General features: G+C 41.8%; 1 protein-coding gene across 3 annotated transcripts in view; it reads right to left on the reverse strand.

Annotated features, from left to right (window-relative positions):
* The window catches only part of ATP6V1A (ATPase H+ transporting V1 subunit A), a 219,842-nt gene that overhangs the window by 19,073 nt on the left and 186,496 nt on the right, over positions 1–14,273 (reverse strand). Inside the window, exons 1-2 of one of the 3 annotated variants that reach the window (XM_075764659.1) lie at positions 14,129–14,256; positions 1,164–1,258 (exon numbers count right to left, since the gene is read on the reverse strand). The exons of 1 other annotated variant lie outside the window; for it this stretch is intronic. In XM_075764659.1, coding sequence (XP_075620774.1) covers positions 1,164–1,245 — 82 coding nt within the window. In that variant the 5' untranslated portion in view covers positions 1,246–1,258; positions 14,129–14,256. Of the gene's footprint in view, positions 1–1,163; positions 1,259–4,760; positions 5,066–14,128; positions 14,257–14,273 lie in introns of those variants that run through there. One more of the 3 variants, XM_075764665.1, reaches the window with a different exon arrangement.

Below are 14,273 nucleotides of genomic sequence, written 5' to 3' on the forward strand. Positions count from 1 at the left end.
CCCTCCTCTGGACTCTCTCCAACAGCTCCATGTCTCTCCTGTACTGGGGACACCAGAGCTGGACACAGTACTCCAGGTGGGGTCTCACCAGAGCGGAGTAGAGGGGCAGAATCCCCTCCCTCAACCTGCTGGTCACACTGCTTTTGATGCAGCCCAGGACACAGTTGGCTTTCTGGGCTGCAAGTGCACACTGCCAGCTCATGTTGAGCTTCTCATCAATCAATACCCCCAATATCAATCTCACACATGGGGTTCATGTATTTACACCCAGAAAATTTCATTTTCCACTTCTTATGAAAGAAAGCTATAGAAGTTTAAAATTGTTTTTAAGCATTGCTTCTGCAGTTAAGGGATCGCCATGTAAAGAACAGGCATTTTTTTTAGGTAGACATGAGCCAAAGGAGTTTTGTATTCACCAGATAAGCTGCACTAACAAAAATACATGCTATTCTTCTGTTCTCACGTTCCCATCCTATCCTTCATCCCTTGAAAAGAATGCAGGAGAGAACAGAAAAGCCAGTACAGTCTGCACATATTCAAAGGCTGTTACCATCAGAGCCTAAAGAAACTATTTAAGCTGATAAAGAAGGTGGAAGAGTCCTCCTCCTCCTCCCAATTGCACTACCACCACACTCTGCCACCCTCCCTGCCCTTCTAGCTCCTTGCTGAGCTCCTCCAGCCCATGGTGCAGTAACACAGAACAGATTGACACTGGCAGAGGACTGAGTATTCCAGAGACCACATGGTCAAACTGCATTTCAGTGAGAATGGACTATGCATCTCACACCCTTTAAGAGAAGCTTAATACACTGGGCCTGCAGATTTCTGATCAAGTGGCTTTATCTCATCCAGAACTTTTACTACCTTTTGTTATTGTTGTTGTTATTAATCAGCCTGCTTCTGCTCATTACATCTTTAAATAAGATTTAAATTTAAATAATTATTTATTTAAATAAGCAGTAACATCTTGTTATTTCTTAATATTTTATCAGGGCAAGTCAGTGATCCTTCTTAAAAAGTCCCCCTCCAAAAAAGAAAGAGAATAAGCCCCACTCAGAGCTCGACTGTACTTCTCCACTTCTAAGTTCACTTCCAAGTGAAAAAGATTAGCAAGACACTAGCTGATACAGACCATATGATTTCCTTTACAAAATAATACCTACCAGGTCCCGAGACTCCATGGACATAGCCAACAAAAGCCTCTCTGTCTTCATCACGAATTTTGGGTAGCTTGGAGAAATCCATTTTGCCTGTTCAGCTGTAGAGAAAGGAAAAAAGAGTCACTTCTGAAGAACACACACATGTAATAAGTTCCTTCTCTTCCTCCCCTCTGCTCTCTTCTTGTTTCCAGTTTGAAAGAATTCTGAAATAAAGAATTCTGAACTCATATAGCCTGAAGCACCTTAACCACACTGATTTTAAAGCTATAAAAAGTTAAAAAGTAACTCATTTAAACAAAAGAACTAACATCCCCTGTTGTAGAAACACAGAGGTGGAACATCACTCCATAATACACTCCACAAAACACTGCTGAATGACACAGTTACACTCCAAACATGCCATAACACCGCTGGACTAATTTCAATCCAAATAACAGGATAGTTAAACAATGGAGAACCTCTTCTGCCTTCCACATCTCATCTACCCTCCCTCAAAACATGGAGTTTTCCATGATTCTGAGTGATTTGCAGGCTACTACTTGCAGACAGAACAAGAGAATGTTCTGGGGCTGCTTTACTGCCACCAGTCTCTAAAAGGCAATACTACAAATATTAACTGTGGAAATTCTATTTTTTAAATATCTCAAGCTGCTGAAGCAGAGTGTTCAGACGAAGAAACATACATTTACACAAGCACCAAACTCAAACTTGTGAGTTCTCTCTATATGCCCCACGGCTAGGTATTTTGCAGTTTTTGCTCTCAGTGAAACCCATGGAGCATTACAGAAGAATTGTGCTGAATAACGGCTAAAAAAAATCCAACTTGCAACAGTTATACACTGACATCTCTTGCCAGTACCTGTTCAGAGAATATAAACAATGGGCACAGGAAAAGCTGTTTTAGAAACAGACCTCCTTGATCCCCATTTGTCCTGTAATCGACAGTTGGTCTGTCCTGCTTCTGGTGCTGATAAGAGTATTTAATGGTTTTGCTTTGTCAGCCCATATCATGCTTTGTGTTACCTTGGAAACTGAACAGTGTTAGAGAACTGTAAGGCAAGTCTCTACCCATTTCTACTGTATTCACACATTTATGATACAGCGCTGGTGAAAGGTGTAGTATGGCAGCCCCAGCATACAATGCCCTCTGCATACTAACACGGCCTATCCAGCAAAAGTCCATGTTTCAGTGATGTGAACTGTGCGAGGCATCTGTTGACGCTCAGAGTCCTTGCGAGAAGTTTAACCTAACCCAGCATGGTGTGCAAGGCAGCAAATATAGGCATATTCAGGCTTGAAAACCTGCCCCATGTACAATGAGGAAGACGACAACTATATCGCCAACCCTTTGGCCATCGTTATAGGATGCTTTTCTGCCTGTTTTTCAGGAGCAGTAGGTAGCTGACATTTGCTATTCTTAAAATCTTATGACTGTTTTCCAGCTTTCCAATACTATACTACAAATACTCCACCCCTCAGCCTCTTTGCCAATCTAAATGTTTTAAATTAGTGTTTCTGTTCTGTACGAAAAGGATCTCCCATGATTCCAAACTGCTATTCATCCTGAATGAATAGATTCTTCCAGGCTCCATGTCTCACTGGAGTGGATTGTGTAACATGGCTACCATTGACTCATTTCACAACAGCCACCCCAACAGTTGATCATGACTCAGTCACCACCAGCCTGGAGTGGAACTGCTAACTGCTCTCAAGCTCAAAGGCTAAGTCAGATACCTGTTAGATCCCTCTACTCTCCACAATGATAGTTTATCTTTTAAGCTGCCTGTTGTTTAGGCCCAGAAGCCAATTTTACTGCTTATTTCTCAAAAGTCTCCTCTGACAAATGGCAGAGGGGAGATCCTTGCAAAGCAATCTGCAGTTCCTGAGCAGCTGGTAAGAGCTGGTTCTGATCAGACTAACATAACTACCTCATCTTTTTTGCTTTTAACAATTAAAACATTGCAAAACTCAAGCACAATTATTGTTCATACTGAAAAAAGCAGCTGGTCTTATAAATCCACCCAAAACATTTACTTCAACAATCTCTAGAGTCCTACTACCAAAATCTGCTATAGAAGCACAAGAAAGAAAGAGCTAAACCAACTGAATTAATGACACTGTTTGGCAATTAGACAGTACAGGGTCCCACATGAAAGAGCCAATTTATGAAGGCAAGGAAAAGCAGGAAGAACACTGTCCAGTTTCAGTTTAAATTAACTTTTCTACATACCCAAAACCTGCAGGTCAGCTGATTGCTGCTTGAAGCAACTGTTTATCTTTCAGGGAGGCAAATAAGAACCCCCAAAACAGTCACTCTGCAGTTAAAATGGCAACGTACTGATGCCCAGCACCTGCTCCTCTTGTTCCTGTGGCTGCTCTGCTCCCTCTCTAATCCTACAACTATGTTCCCCACTTACTGGCCAAGCCAACTAAAAGAGAATGGGATTCCTCTGCTAGACCACCTTAGAGCACACTAATAAACCCTGTCTTCATCCTGATCCTTAGCATCTGCACCAACTGCTTTTAAAGAGATACCTATTAACTATTCCAAATGTAAAAGATGTGATGAATTCTTCCTCACCTTTCTTTGTTCCATCTCCTATACATTTCCAAACAAAGTACATACAGCCTAAAAAGCCACTGCTCACCCAGCCAAGCTGGCCTTTAAGGGGCTACACATCTTTTAACACTGAATACAAATTAAGAAAAAAAAAAAAAGAAAGAAAGAAAAAGCTGTTATCTCTGCATAGTTTTCTTGTGCTTGTGTATTAGCATTTTAGATGGAAAAATCCTTGAGGCCAGAAACACTGCCATACCTACCTACACTGTTAAACGTCTTCATTTTTAGTACTCGGATAAAAGGAAATTCCCTAACGCACGTCAGGATTTGTTAAACATAACATCAGGTGTGTGCAGGCAGTATGTACTTACCCCAGAAGCCATGGTAGCTAGCCATTAAGAAATCTACTGACTTCCTACAGCCTTTCATAGGCCTCTCGCCAACACAGGTTATTAGGAACTACATGCAATCCACTCCTACAAAAGTCCACTAGCACACCTACACAGGATGTTAGCTTAATTTTAATTCCCTTATGAGCAAAGATGCATCTTGTATCCTTTACAATGTATAATCAGGAGTCTTCCTCATCTTAAACAGTTCAACAATTGATTTTAAACATGGTTTTAAGCTCTAACATGGTCATACTCTGCCTAACAGTGCCAGAAATCAAAGTATTACTTGCTGCAGAACCGTCTCTGAATGAAAGGTGATTTATTAAAGTAATTTTATAGTTATAATTAAACAAGAAAGGGCCAATGACCTGAGTTTTCTATCTTGTTTTCTCCACAGCACAGCAATTTGGCTACAGAGTAGCCCCAAAAATGTAACTATCCTGCTCTGGATGCTAGAGAAACCTGTTTTCTATTATGGTTCCTTGTTTGTGCTTCAAACATTTGATCAGTCCCAGAATTCACAGGATGAACTGCCTTACCACAAACATCTCTTCAAAATTAAGACTCCAGTCAGATTTTTAGAAGGAGTCTTCTTACAGCAAGGAAGAAAATCCATGACTATTTTATCATATAAATACATATTCTTACCTTATTTTGCAGAAACAGGGAGGAAAAAAAATCCACAGGCCCAATGAAGCAAAGCCAGAATTCAGCAGTTAAGCACTACCACTTACAAAATAATTGTCCTTCTAGTGCCCCTACACAGAGGGATGAGAAAGCCTGCTGCAGAGGGGGAAAGAAATTTCTGACACACAGCAGAGGCATAACCACCTGACTTGATGAGTCATCAGTCTCTCTCTCTCCCACCAGCACTGAGGAATGCCGCAATAGCAAAGCAAGCTACCTAGAGCCCAGCTGAACTCCCATCTGTGCTCTCCTTACTGCACAGGACCGAGCAGAAAAAATTAAAAGCAGCCTTCAGCATGCATATGAAGGACCTCCTACAAAGCCAATAATCCCAGCGTCCCAAGTGGTACACACTACTACATAAAAATCTGTGAAAGAGATGCATGCTTTCTGCTAGAATCCGTTTACCTACCAGTCCTCCACTGTAACATATCCATGTCAGTGCGTGCTCTGTACTGGAAGAGCTCAACAGAACAACCATTTAACAACAGACTGCACAGGGATGTGCTGATGAAGACACCACAATACTAATTGCTTGGGTATGTAGAACAGGTATTGATTCTTGTCAAAATAGTCTTGTGAGGCTTACTTCTGCTTATTAAGAATCCCTTCCCCAAGTTAGAAGCATTGATGCAACTGAACAACATTCAACACCTTAGAGAAGCAGACTGATGTGCCACCTTGAGCAACAGCTGCTAGAATTGGTTGTCGAAGATCGACAGGCACTGACATTGTCCTGTATGTCATACATAAGACAAGCAACTATGTGGGTCCTCCCCCAAGAAGCCGCATGAGTTGAAGAGCTCCCTGCAGCCTCCACAACTTCTCAAGACTATCTTCACAACTTCTAGGATTAGCAACACATCAAATTGGCACAAAAGCTTAAACACACTAACCACAAGAAAAGCAAATCAGAAGCAGCAGCATTACATTAATAAGTCACCAGTGCTAGGATTCATTCAACCAGAGTAACTCTGAACTAAAGGCACAGATTTTACTATATTTGAAACAGACTAATGTGTTTTGACTTCCTAGGGTAGAAAAACAGAGTCAGAATATAAGCCCTTTCATTCAATATCAAGGAAAGCTTAATAGGCATGCACAGTAAAATGTAACCAAATAAAGTTTTCCAAAGAAAATCCCTCCTCCTCCTCTTGGTAAAAACCTAGACTTTACACGATAGCCAAGATCACAACCCATAATGGACAAGAAGCTTAGAATTGCATCTGAGTTTTACCTTAGAATCAAAACTGCCAACATTTACTGTGTTCACCTGAGCAGACTTTGGTACAACGCGTAAGTCCCACTGTCCAGCTGTATGAGGATGGGTTACAAAAGGATATCGTAAAGGTTATCATAAAGGATAATCACTGCAACAGATTTCCTACAACTTGGACAGTTTATACTTCCCCTTCGAACAGATGATATTTTTCAGAGGAAGTATTGAAAAAAAAAAGACAGCGCCTAAGTTTCTAGACAAATGCAGAAGTTACACAGCATTTCTGCAAATAGAATCTGAGATATTCTCCCAGAAGGAACAGCACACACAGCAGTCTTACAACAGGTCACTTGGAAAGGAAGTCAAATAGTATTCTCAGGAAATCTGCTCCTTTATACTACATAGAGTTATAATTTTACTGTAATACAGTAGGGAAAATTACACCAGATTTCTCAGCCACCAAACAACAGAATCGCTGAGGTTGGAAGGCACCTCTGGAGATCATCCAGTTCCACTCCTCTGCCCAGAGCAAGCTAGAGCAGGCTGCTCAGGGCCATGTCTAGCTGGGTTTTGATTACCTCCAAGGATCTCCACAACTCTGGGTAACCTGTTCCAATGTTCAGTCACCCTTGCAGTAAAATGTGTTTTCTTATGTTTAAAGGGAATTCCCTGTATTTCAGTTTGTGCCCAATGCTTCTTGCTATTTCAGCAGATACCACTGAGAAGAGTCTGGCTCCATTTTCTTTGCTCTCTCCCACTAGGCATTTATATACTTTACAATAAGATTCTCTGAGCCTTCTCTTCCCAAGGCTACATAATTCCAGCTCTCTTGGCTGCTTCTCATAGGAAAGATGCTCCAAACCCTTAACAGTCTGTGTGGCCCTTTTCTGGACCTACTCCATTAAGTCCACGTCTTCCTTCTACTGAAGAGCTCATAACCAGACACAGCACTCCAGATGTGGTTTGCCCAGAGCTTAATTGAGGGGAAAAAATCATCTCCCTCAACCTGCTGGCAGCATTCTTCCTAATGCAGCCCAGGACAGTACTGGCTCATGTTCAACTTGGTGTCCACCTGGACCTCTAGTCCTTTTCTACAAAAGCTAATTTACAGCATCAGTCCCCAGCCTGTAGCAGGGCACGTGGTTATTCCTCCCCAGGTGCAGGACTTGGCACTTCCCTTTGTCGAACTTCATGAGATTCCTATCAGCCTATTTTTCCAGTCTGTTGAGGTACCTTTGTACGGCAGCGCAGCCCTCTGCTATTAACACCTTCCAATTTTGAATAACCTGCACTTTGAAGAAATCAGGCAGGATTCTGGTTTCCTGTGCTCAACACAATGATGTGGCTTAGTCTTCTCTTCACACAGACATCGAGAAGCTAACTGTACCAACATTCTTGCCATAAGCTCCGAGCTAGAAGTATCATTTCTTAAACGCAACAACATGGACATTCTTCCATTTAATTATTCATACAATTCCAGTTGTCACAGGGCATTTTGTGGCCACCTCTGCTCTCGATAGGTCAGGAATCTGCTTAAGTGATGCTCAGCTATGTGCTATGGATCCACCTGCAACCATACAAGACAATTCATCTTTCATGGAACTTGTTTCCTAGGTACTATAAAGCCTCTCCCTCTCACGTGAGGCTTGCTACTCAGCACATGTACAGATAAATCCCGGTGTATTCAAGAAAAAAAGATAGGAAATAGAACTATGCTGCCACTGTCAGCACAGCACACAATGGCTACAAAGCGAGACTCTGCAACGTGGCAAGTCTGAAGCCCATCACAAGCTCCTACTGCCTTCTTCCTCAAAACAGATGGGGACTCACCTGTGGGTATGCTAATACATACAAGCCTGATACTTCAAGGAACCATCATGCCTTGCACACAAGCTAAACTTCTCTAAAATATATTTAATACATATATACAGCATAAGAGACTCTCCCCTACCATAAAGATGGGGTGTGAACTCTGTTCATGCAAGTACCACCACAAATTGCTGTTCAAGCACCCATGCTTTTATTCAGAAACTTGGGAGATTCCTTTAGTTAGCCCAGAACAGGACTAGAAAAAAGCTGTGTTTGAACATGACTGAGCAGTGATAAAACTGGATAGAAAGGCTGGCAAGGCATTCAGTGCATAACTGCTTTGACCCACTGAAGATTTGATCAGCTCAGTAGATAACCAATCTTCTGACTTCAAACACAGTTGTCACACTACATCTAGAATTGATAAAGATGCTAGTTTATCAATGAAAACACTCCTGTTAGTTAAGAAAAACCACATTGTTCGTATGAAAAAAATCTTTATCAGCTGACTGGTTATATGCCACAGTTTTCCACACTAATTCCTTCCTCTCAGCCGAGAGAGCTTCTCCACAGGAGCTCTAGAGGTGGAAATGGATGAGCCTCCCCTTATTTCTTGCTACACTGCTTCACAAGTTTCCTACTGCAAAATATTTGACATTCCCTTCAGCCTGCTACACATCCTGCCCCTCTTCTCTGGCTTGATAGACCTTCGCACAAAAGAAAGATCTAATGTAACTGAAATCCAAACCACAACACGGAAAACTAATAGCATATTCATTTCTGTGTTCCACAGTGGCCATCTTTTCTTATCCTGATCCTGTCATCTAGCTGCTAGGGCTGAAAAGTTCTGCAGCCATCTGCTTAGGGCAATGCTCAGTCATTTCCTCTAGACAAGCAGTATTTTAATTAACCTCACTAACGTTACTGCAAAGTTAAAGTCCACCCTTGCTTGCTTTTATTACATAAAAGTCACTCTACTTTTAGCTGTATTGGGTGTTGTTACTTGAAATTCTTCTTGTTGCTCTAACCTTTAAGAGGACAAACATCAAAATGAGATGAACACAAAGCTGTAAGCAGTTATAGCAGCAAACTTTACAACAGTTCAGTAGAGTCACTTCTGAATAGTTGAACGTTCTTACCTCAATAGACAAAAGGTGTGCAATTTCATAAAACAACTATTACTAGACTTGTAAGTTGGGCTTGGTTTTACACACAGAAACATATTAGTAATTCTGGCTCATTAAAACACATCGGCTCCTCTATAAGCCTCACCACTGCCTAACCTCTTGTCCCTAAAGGTAATAGATAAAATACTGAGCACAAGTTTGGAATAAGCATTTCATCATTACACTTAACTTTCAGAGCAGTCTTTAAAGTTGGGATATTATGGAATTTTCAGTTTATTATGTGAGGTATTTCAGAACTAGTTTGAAGAGCTGGACCAGGAGTAACTTTGCATTAAAGTCTTTGAGAAAGATCTAATACTCCTAGCAGATAGAAGTACTCTTTTACAGCACTTCAGTATAATGAAACACCTGGCTGGAATCACAACACACATATTGGCATTGGATTCCAGTAAAAGGAAATTAAGTTGACGTCGACTTTTCCTGTAATGGAAAACTTCATCTTTCTGTTTTAAAGCAAGTTAAGCCACATTTGGAGATTTTATGTTCAATTACCTGAAGTATTTACAGCTTCTTTAGAATAGCCAGAGCCCCTCAAACATACTAAATTTTAACACTGTTTAAACTAGATATTGTGGTGGTTGTCTGAATATCTACCAGGTGATCTATCTCATGATACCAAAATTTATCTCACAATAATGAAACCCTCAAGATTTCCAGGATCTAGAGGAAACTCACATAATAGAATTGCCTTTTTAGAACTCCTTACCAATGCATTTAGCCAGAAATACCATTTTAGTTTTTTCTGAAGAGCTGCTTTTTAAGGTATTACTTTCACAGTGAGAAACAAAATAATGATATAGTATAATAATGAGAAGGACCAACTGTTTGTCCCACTAACTGAACTTCTTGGAAGATGCAGTTTCTTTGCTAGAATACTAAAAAACAGTCAAGTCCTTCACAAGCTGTTAAAGGAAACCTGCATACCTGAAAGTTTTTGTCCAGCTACAATAAACTATTCTAATAAAGGCACAGTTTTCTCTCTGTAAAGCTAATACCTTTTCCCATAACCTTTCTATCCCTCATCACACCCGACCATCCCAACCACAACAGGACTACTCTTCATGCTTAGGGCACAGAATGCAGACCCCCATTACAGACATTGAGACCACCTATCTTTTACATAGTCTTCAAAAACAACAAATCACTCCAGTAAGTGAGCATAGTTTATAGCGTCCTAAAGACAGGACACAGCAAGTAGAGCACTGCATCTTCATAGTGCAGATTTCAGCATTTTTCTTGGGATACCATCTGTCAGAAGGGGTTAGTTGGACAGACTGGTCAGCTGAAACTCAGCAGTGCACCAACATTTCAACTTGGCCATGAGAATCCTTACAATGTGAGTGTTCTTCAACTGATTAAGAAGGACAAAGATAAGACTTTCACATTACAGAGATACCCTTTAGAAACACTGCTTCTCTCAAATGTTTGCATCTGCAATGGGTCTGGTTTTGGCAGATGTTTTAGTTAGTTTAACTGTTCAGCAGGACGAGTTGCAGCTCACCGGGGTAGCGATGGTCTTCAAAATTATTCCTCTCAGGATTAAACAGATGTCAGACAGCTAATACAGAAAGCCCAGCACTATGAAAATGTGGCCATGATGGCTGCTTCCCATACTAGTTTTAGTACTTCCTGATTACTTCTGATTTGAACATTTTAAGACACCCACAACAGAATTTCCAAAATGCTGTAAACTATGACAAAATTAAAGAACTGTCAACAGGCACCATGCACGTATTAGATCACTGTCAGACAAATTATTTCTAAAGAGAGCGAACAGTGACACTGAATTTTACTGTTACACATGCTCAGAGAAGTAATCAAGCTGATGAACCAAGAAAATAAATTCAGCAGCTAAAACTGATCTTCATCTGCCATTTGGTTAAGTGATAGTAACAAAGTATGTTAGACTAGGACTTTCAGGATTTATCCTTATACATTTTACTGGTTTTCAGAGTAAGTGTATTATTTCAGTAAAGACAGACATTATATGGCAAAGCTTGTTATAGTAGCCATATGATATATGGAAGTCTAGAATGCTAGCAGCAAATGGTCAATCTTTCTAAGAAGTGGGGGTGTTTAACTTTGGGAGAATTTGACAAACACAGGAGAAATAAGTGCATAGATGAAATAAAGTAACCAAACCAAAATTATTTATGAGATTGTAGAACTTATCCCCATGAGATATGACCTAACCCAAGAATTTAGTGTAAGCTTAGCTGTCCATGTTCAATGGGGAGAAAGAAGTGAACGCAACAAAAAGAACAAAAGAACCTTCTCAGAACATAAAAGAAGGTACAACACTGACAACCAGAAGATCCAGTCTAAGCCAGTTTTGCATGCTGGACCTTTAGGTGATTACTGGCTTAATCTGTACAGGAAAAAAAGGTTGAACAGTTTAGATTGATTCCACTTCCTCTGCTGGAATAAGTCCCTATTTCTCTCTGTCCAGCTGGAAGGCTAAAGAAGTCACATGTTTTAAGATAGTGAGTAAGAGTGAACGAGCATGATATTCCAGTTGACTACATAGTCTGTTTTCCTTGATACTGTTCCATTCTAAAACAAATCATGTGGATACCATTGCTCAACAATACCTCAGTATTTCCAAGTATAAAATCCCCCACTTTTCTTTGTAACCAATGATACAAACATGGAGGAAAAAAAATCCATTTCAGTTCCAGGCAATGTAGGGTTTTTTTAAAAAAAATAGAGACCGAAAGAAAAAGAGTGACTATTACTTGGCCAGCAATAGCATGCAGCATTTTTTGGTCAATATCAGAGTGATCAAAGATATTAACTAGGTTATCCTGTAATCCTTTTACTGTTTTAAAAAGGCCAGGTACAGCCTATTAGGAACACAGCTTTAGTTCACAAACAAGCAATTTAAAAGCACGAGGGAAAAACATCGGTCGGAATTTTCAGGGCTCAGGAACTCAGAGACAGTATTATATCAAAACACAAGAGGTGAAGCATAGTGCCTCTAAATGGATCTCCAGCGGAATCATCTAGTAATCTGCTGGTCTATAGCAGCTTTGGATGGCAATGTGTAATACCAGTACCCATGTGTGTCTAAAAGATAAATGCACAAAGTCATACTGGGGGAAAAAATTTAGACAACAGAAGCACACTGAAGCCTGCAGACTTTCTAAGTCAGGATTAATGAGGTATACAACAGTTAATATATACTTAGATCCAGATAAAAGCTAAATTTAAGCTAAAATTGTATAGAAATTAAGTAATAGTAATTGTTCATGGTTAAACTTTAACATTAGCACTATCTGTAGAAAATAGTTCTTGATTTGGAAAATGGAAAGGCTGCGTTTACAGGAAACAGAGATCTTGTGTTACTATTGCAACACAAGACTTCAGTCCCCATTTGAACAGTCAGCAGATGCCAGCAGCCAGTCTCCAGCATTGTCTTAATTTCTCCTTCCCCATCGCCTGTGGTGGTTTATCATTTTTGAATGCAATGCTTTGTCCTCTGATTCTAGAATTAATACTAATTTTTCCCCACATAAGAGAGCAAAACTGTTTTCAAGACTTGACATAATAAACTTACAAGCACAGCAAAAATAATCTGCAAAATTTTTGGTAATTCAAAGACCAATCAATACATGCTGATCTCACTTCACATATTCTTAAGTAGAAAATAATAAAATGTAGATACTATTAAATATTTATGCTTGCTACTCATTGAAAAGGCCTTTAAAAAGGCTGTTGCAGACCTGCAGAGGGACAAAGTCAGCACAAATACAGCAACTTACAATACATTGAGGAGCTGCCTCAGTTATTCAAACTTCCACTTGCAAATGCCAACCTACACCCTGCACAGTCTCACTGAAGTGCTACAAATGGGTGGGCTAATAAACCACATTAAGCATGCTGTCAACAGGTTTTCTTCCTTTTCCACCCCCTCTCTACTTCATCAAGTAGTATTAGCATTTGAAATACCATGCCAGATCAAATAGCTAATGTGCTTTGCTGAAGTATTGCATTACAATGAATAAAATTATCACCAAATAGCTTTTATTCCCAGCTGGAGTACAAATTCTTTGAGGGAAGCTAGTAAAATCTTAGGAAGAAATCACTTTAGGCAACTGTATTGAATGGATAGATCTTGATACATATGTCATACGCTCCAAAGTCACAGCTATCTGTAACATACACAGTATCATCCAGAAGCCAGTCACGTAACATTTTTCTTGCCTTTAAGTGAATTTTAAGTGTGATGTTTGGAACACCTCATCTAAATCAGGATTTTGTCACTGCTTACAGGAATAGGAACCACATTCAATTTACCATCAGTATTTTCAACTGCAAAACAGGTGGGCCCTTTTACAAAGGAAGATTGCAGTCAGAAGCCAGGAGCAGCATTCCCATTCCATAACCGTGCTGCTAGCTCACTGCTGGGCTACAGTCAAGGCACAGAAAGATTCAGTTCCACCCACCCAAGATGGTGGGGTGACCCAGCACAGAAATTAAGCCACTGTCACCACTTTTCTTTATAATGGATTCTAGCATATGCCTGGAATATCTTTCTAGACATCTTTCAGAGGGCTCGGCAGGTTTCTTAGTCGGAAAAACCCTACTCAGGGGGCTGCTCTGCTTTCCAGGCCTTTTCTCCCTGAGAAACAGAACCTGGAAGACCACGGCTGCCGGCAGCAGGCTCCCCCGTTGGGGAATGGCTCCGCACGGACAACGTGCACAGCGCTACGCGTTACTCGCTTCAGTCGAAGCCGAACAGGCGGCAGGCTCGGCCTTCTGCCCTTCCCGCGCCCCGGGCAGGCGTGGCGGCAAGTGAAGGTCGGCCGCCCAGGAGACACCCGCTCCGCAGGGCGCCTTGCGGGTCCTGCCGCCCCCTCTCCCCAAGGCGCTCTGCGAGGCGGGGGCGGCCGTTGGGGGCCGCGCGCGCTCCCTCAGAGGGCGGCTCCGCAGGGAGACCGCCGCCCCTCCCGGGCAGGTAACGGCCGGGGAAGGGGGGGGGGCTGGGGAAGACGACCCCCCCCCCCCCCCGCACCCCGATGCGGAGGGGAAAGCAGCTGCCGGGCGCGCCTCGGGAGAGGAGGGGACGGAAGGAGCGGAGCAGGGCTGAGGGACAGGGGGACGAGACATCTCACCTGCGGCCGGTAGACCCGAAGCCCGCCCTTCCTCCCTCCAGCAGCGGCAGCGCTGGATCAGCTGATGCCGGCCCCCGCGCGCATGCGCCACGGCGCCCGCCGGAAGCGCTCCGCGCGTGCCGGCGTCTGCACGCCCAGTTCCGGG

Source organism: Balearica regulorum, chromosome 1 (genome assembly GCF_011004875.1).
Source record: "Balearica regulorum gibbericeps isolate bBalReg1 chromosome 1, bBalReg1.pri, whole genome shotgun sequence".
Taxonomy (NCBI): domain Eukaryota; kingdom Metazoa; phylum Chordata; class Aves; order Gruiformes; family Gruidae; genus Balearica; species Balearica regulorum.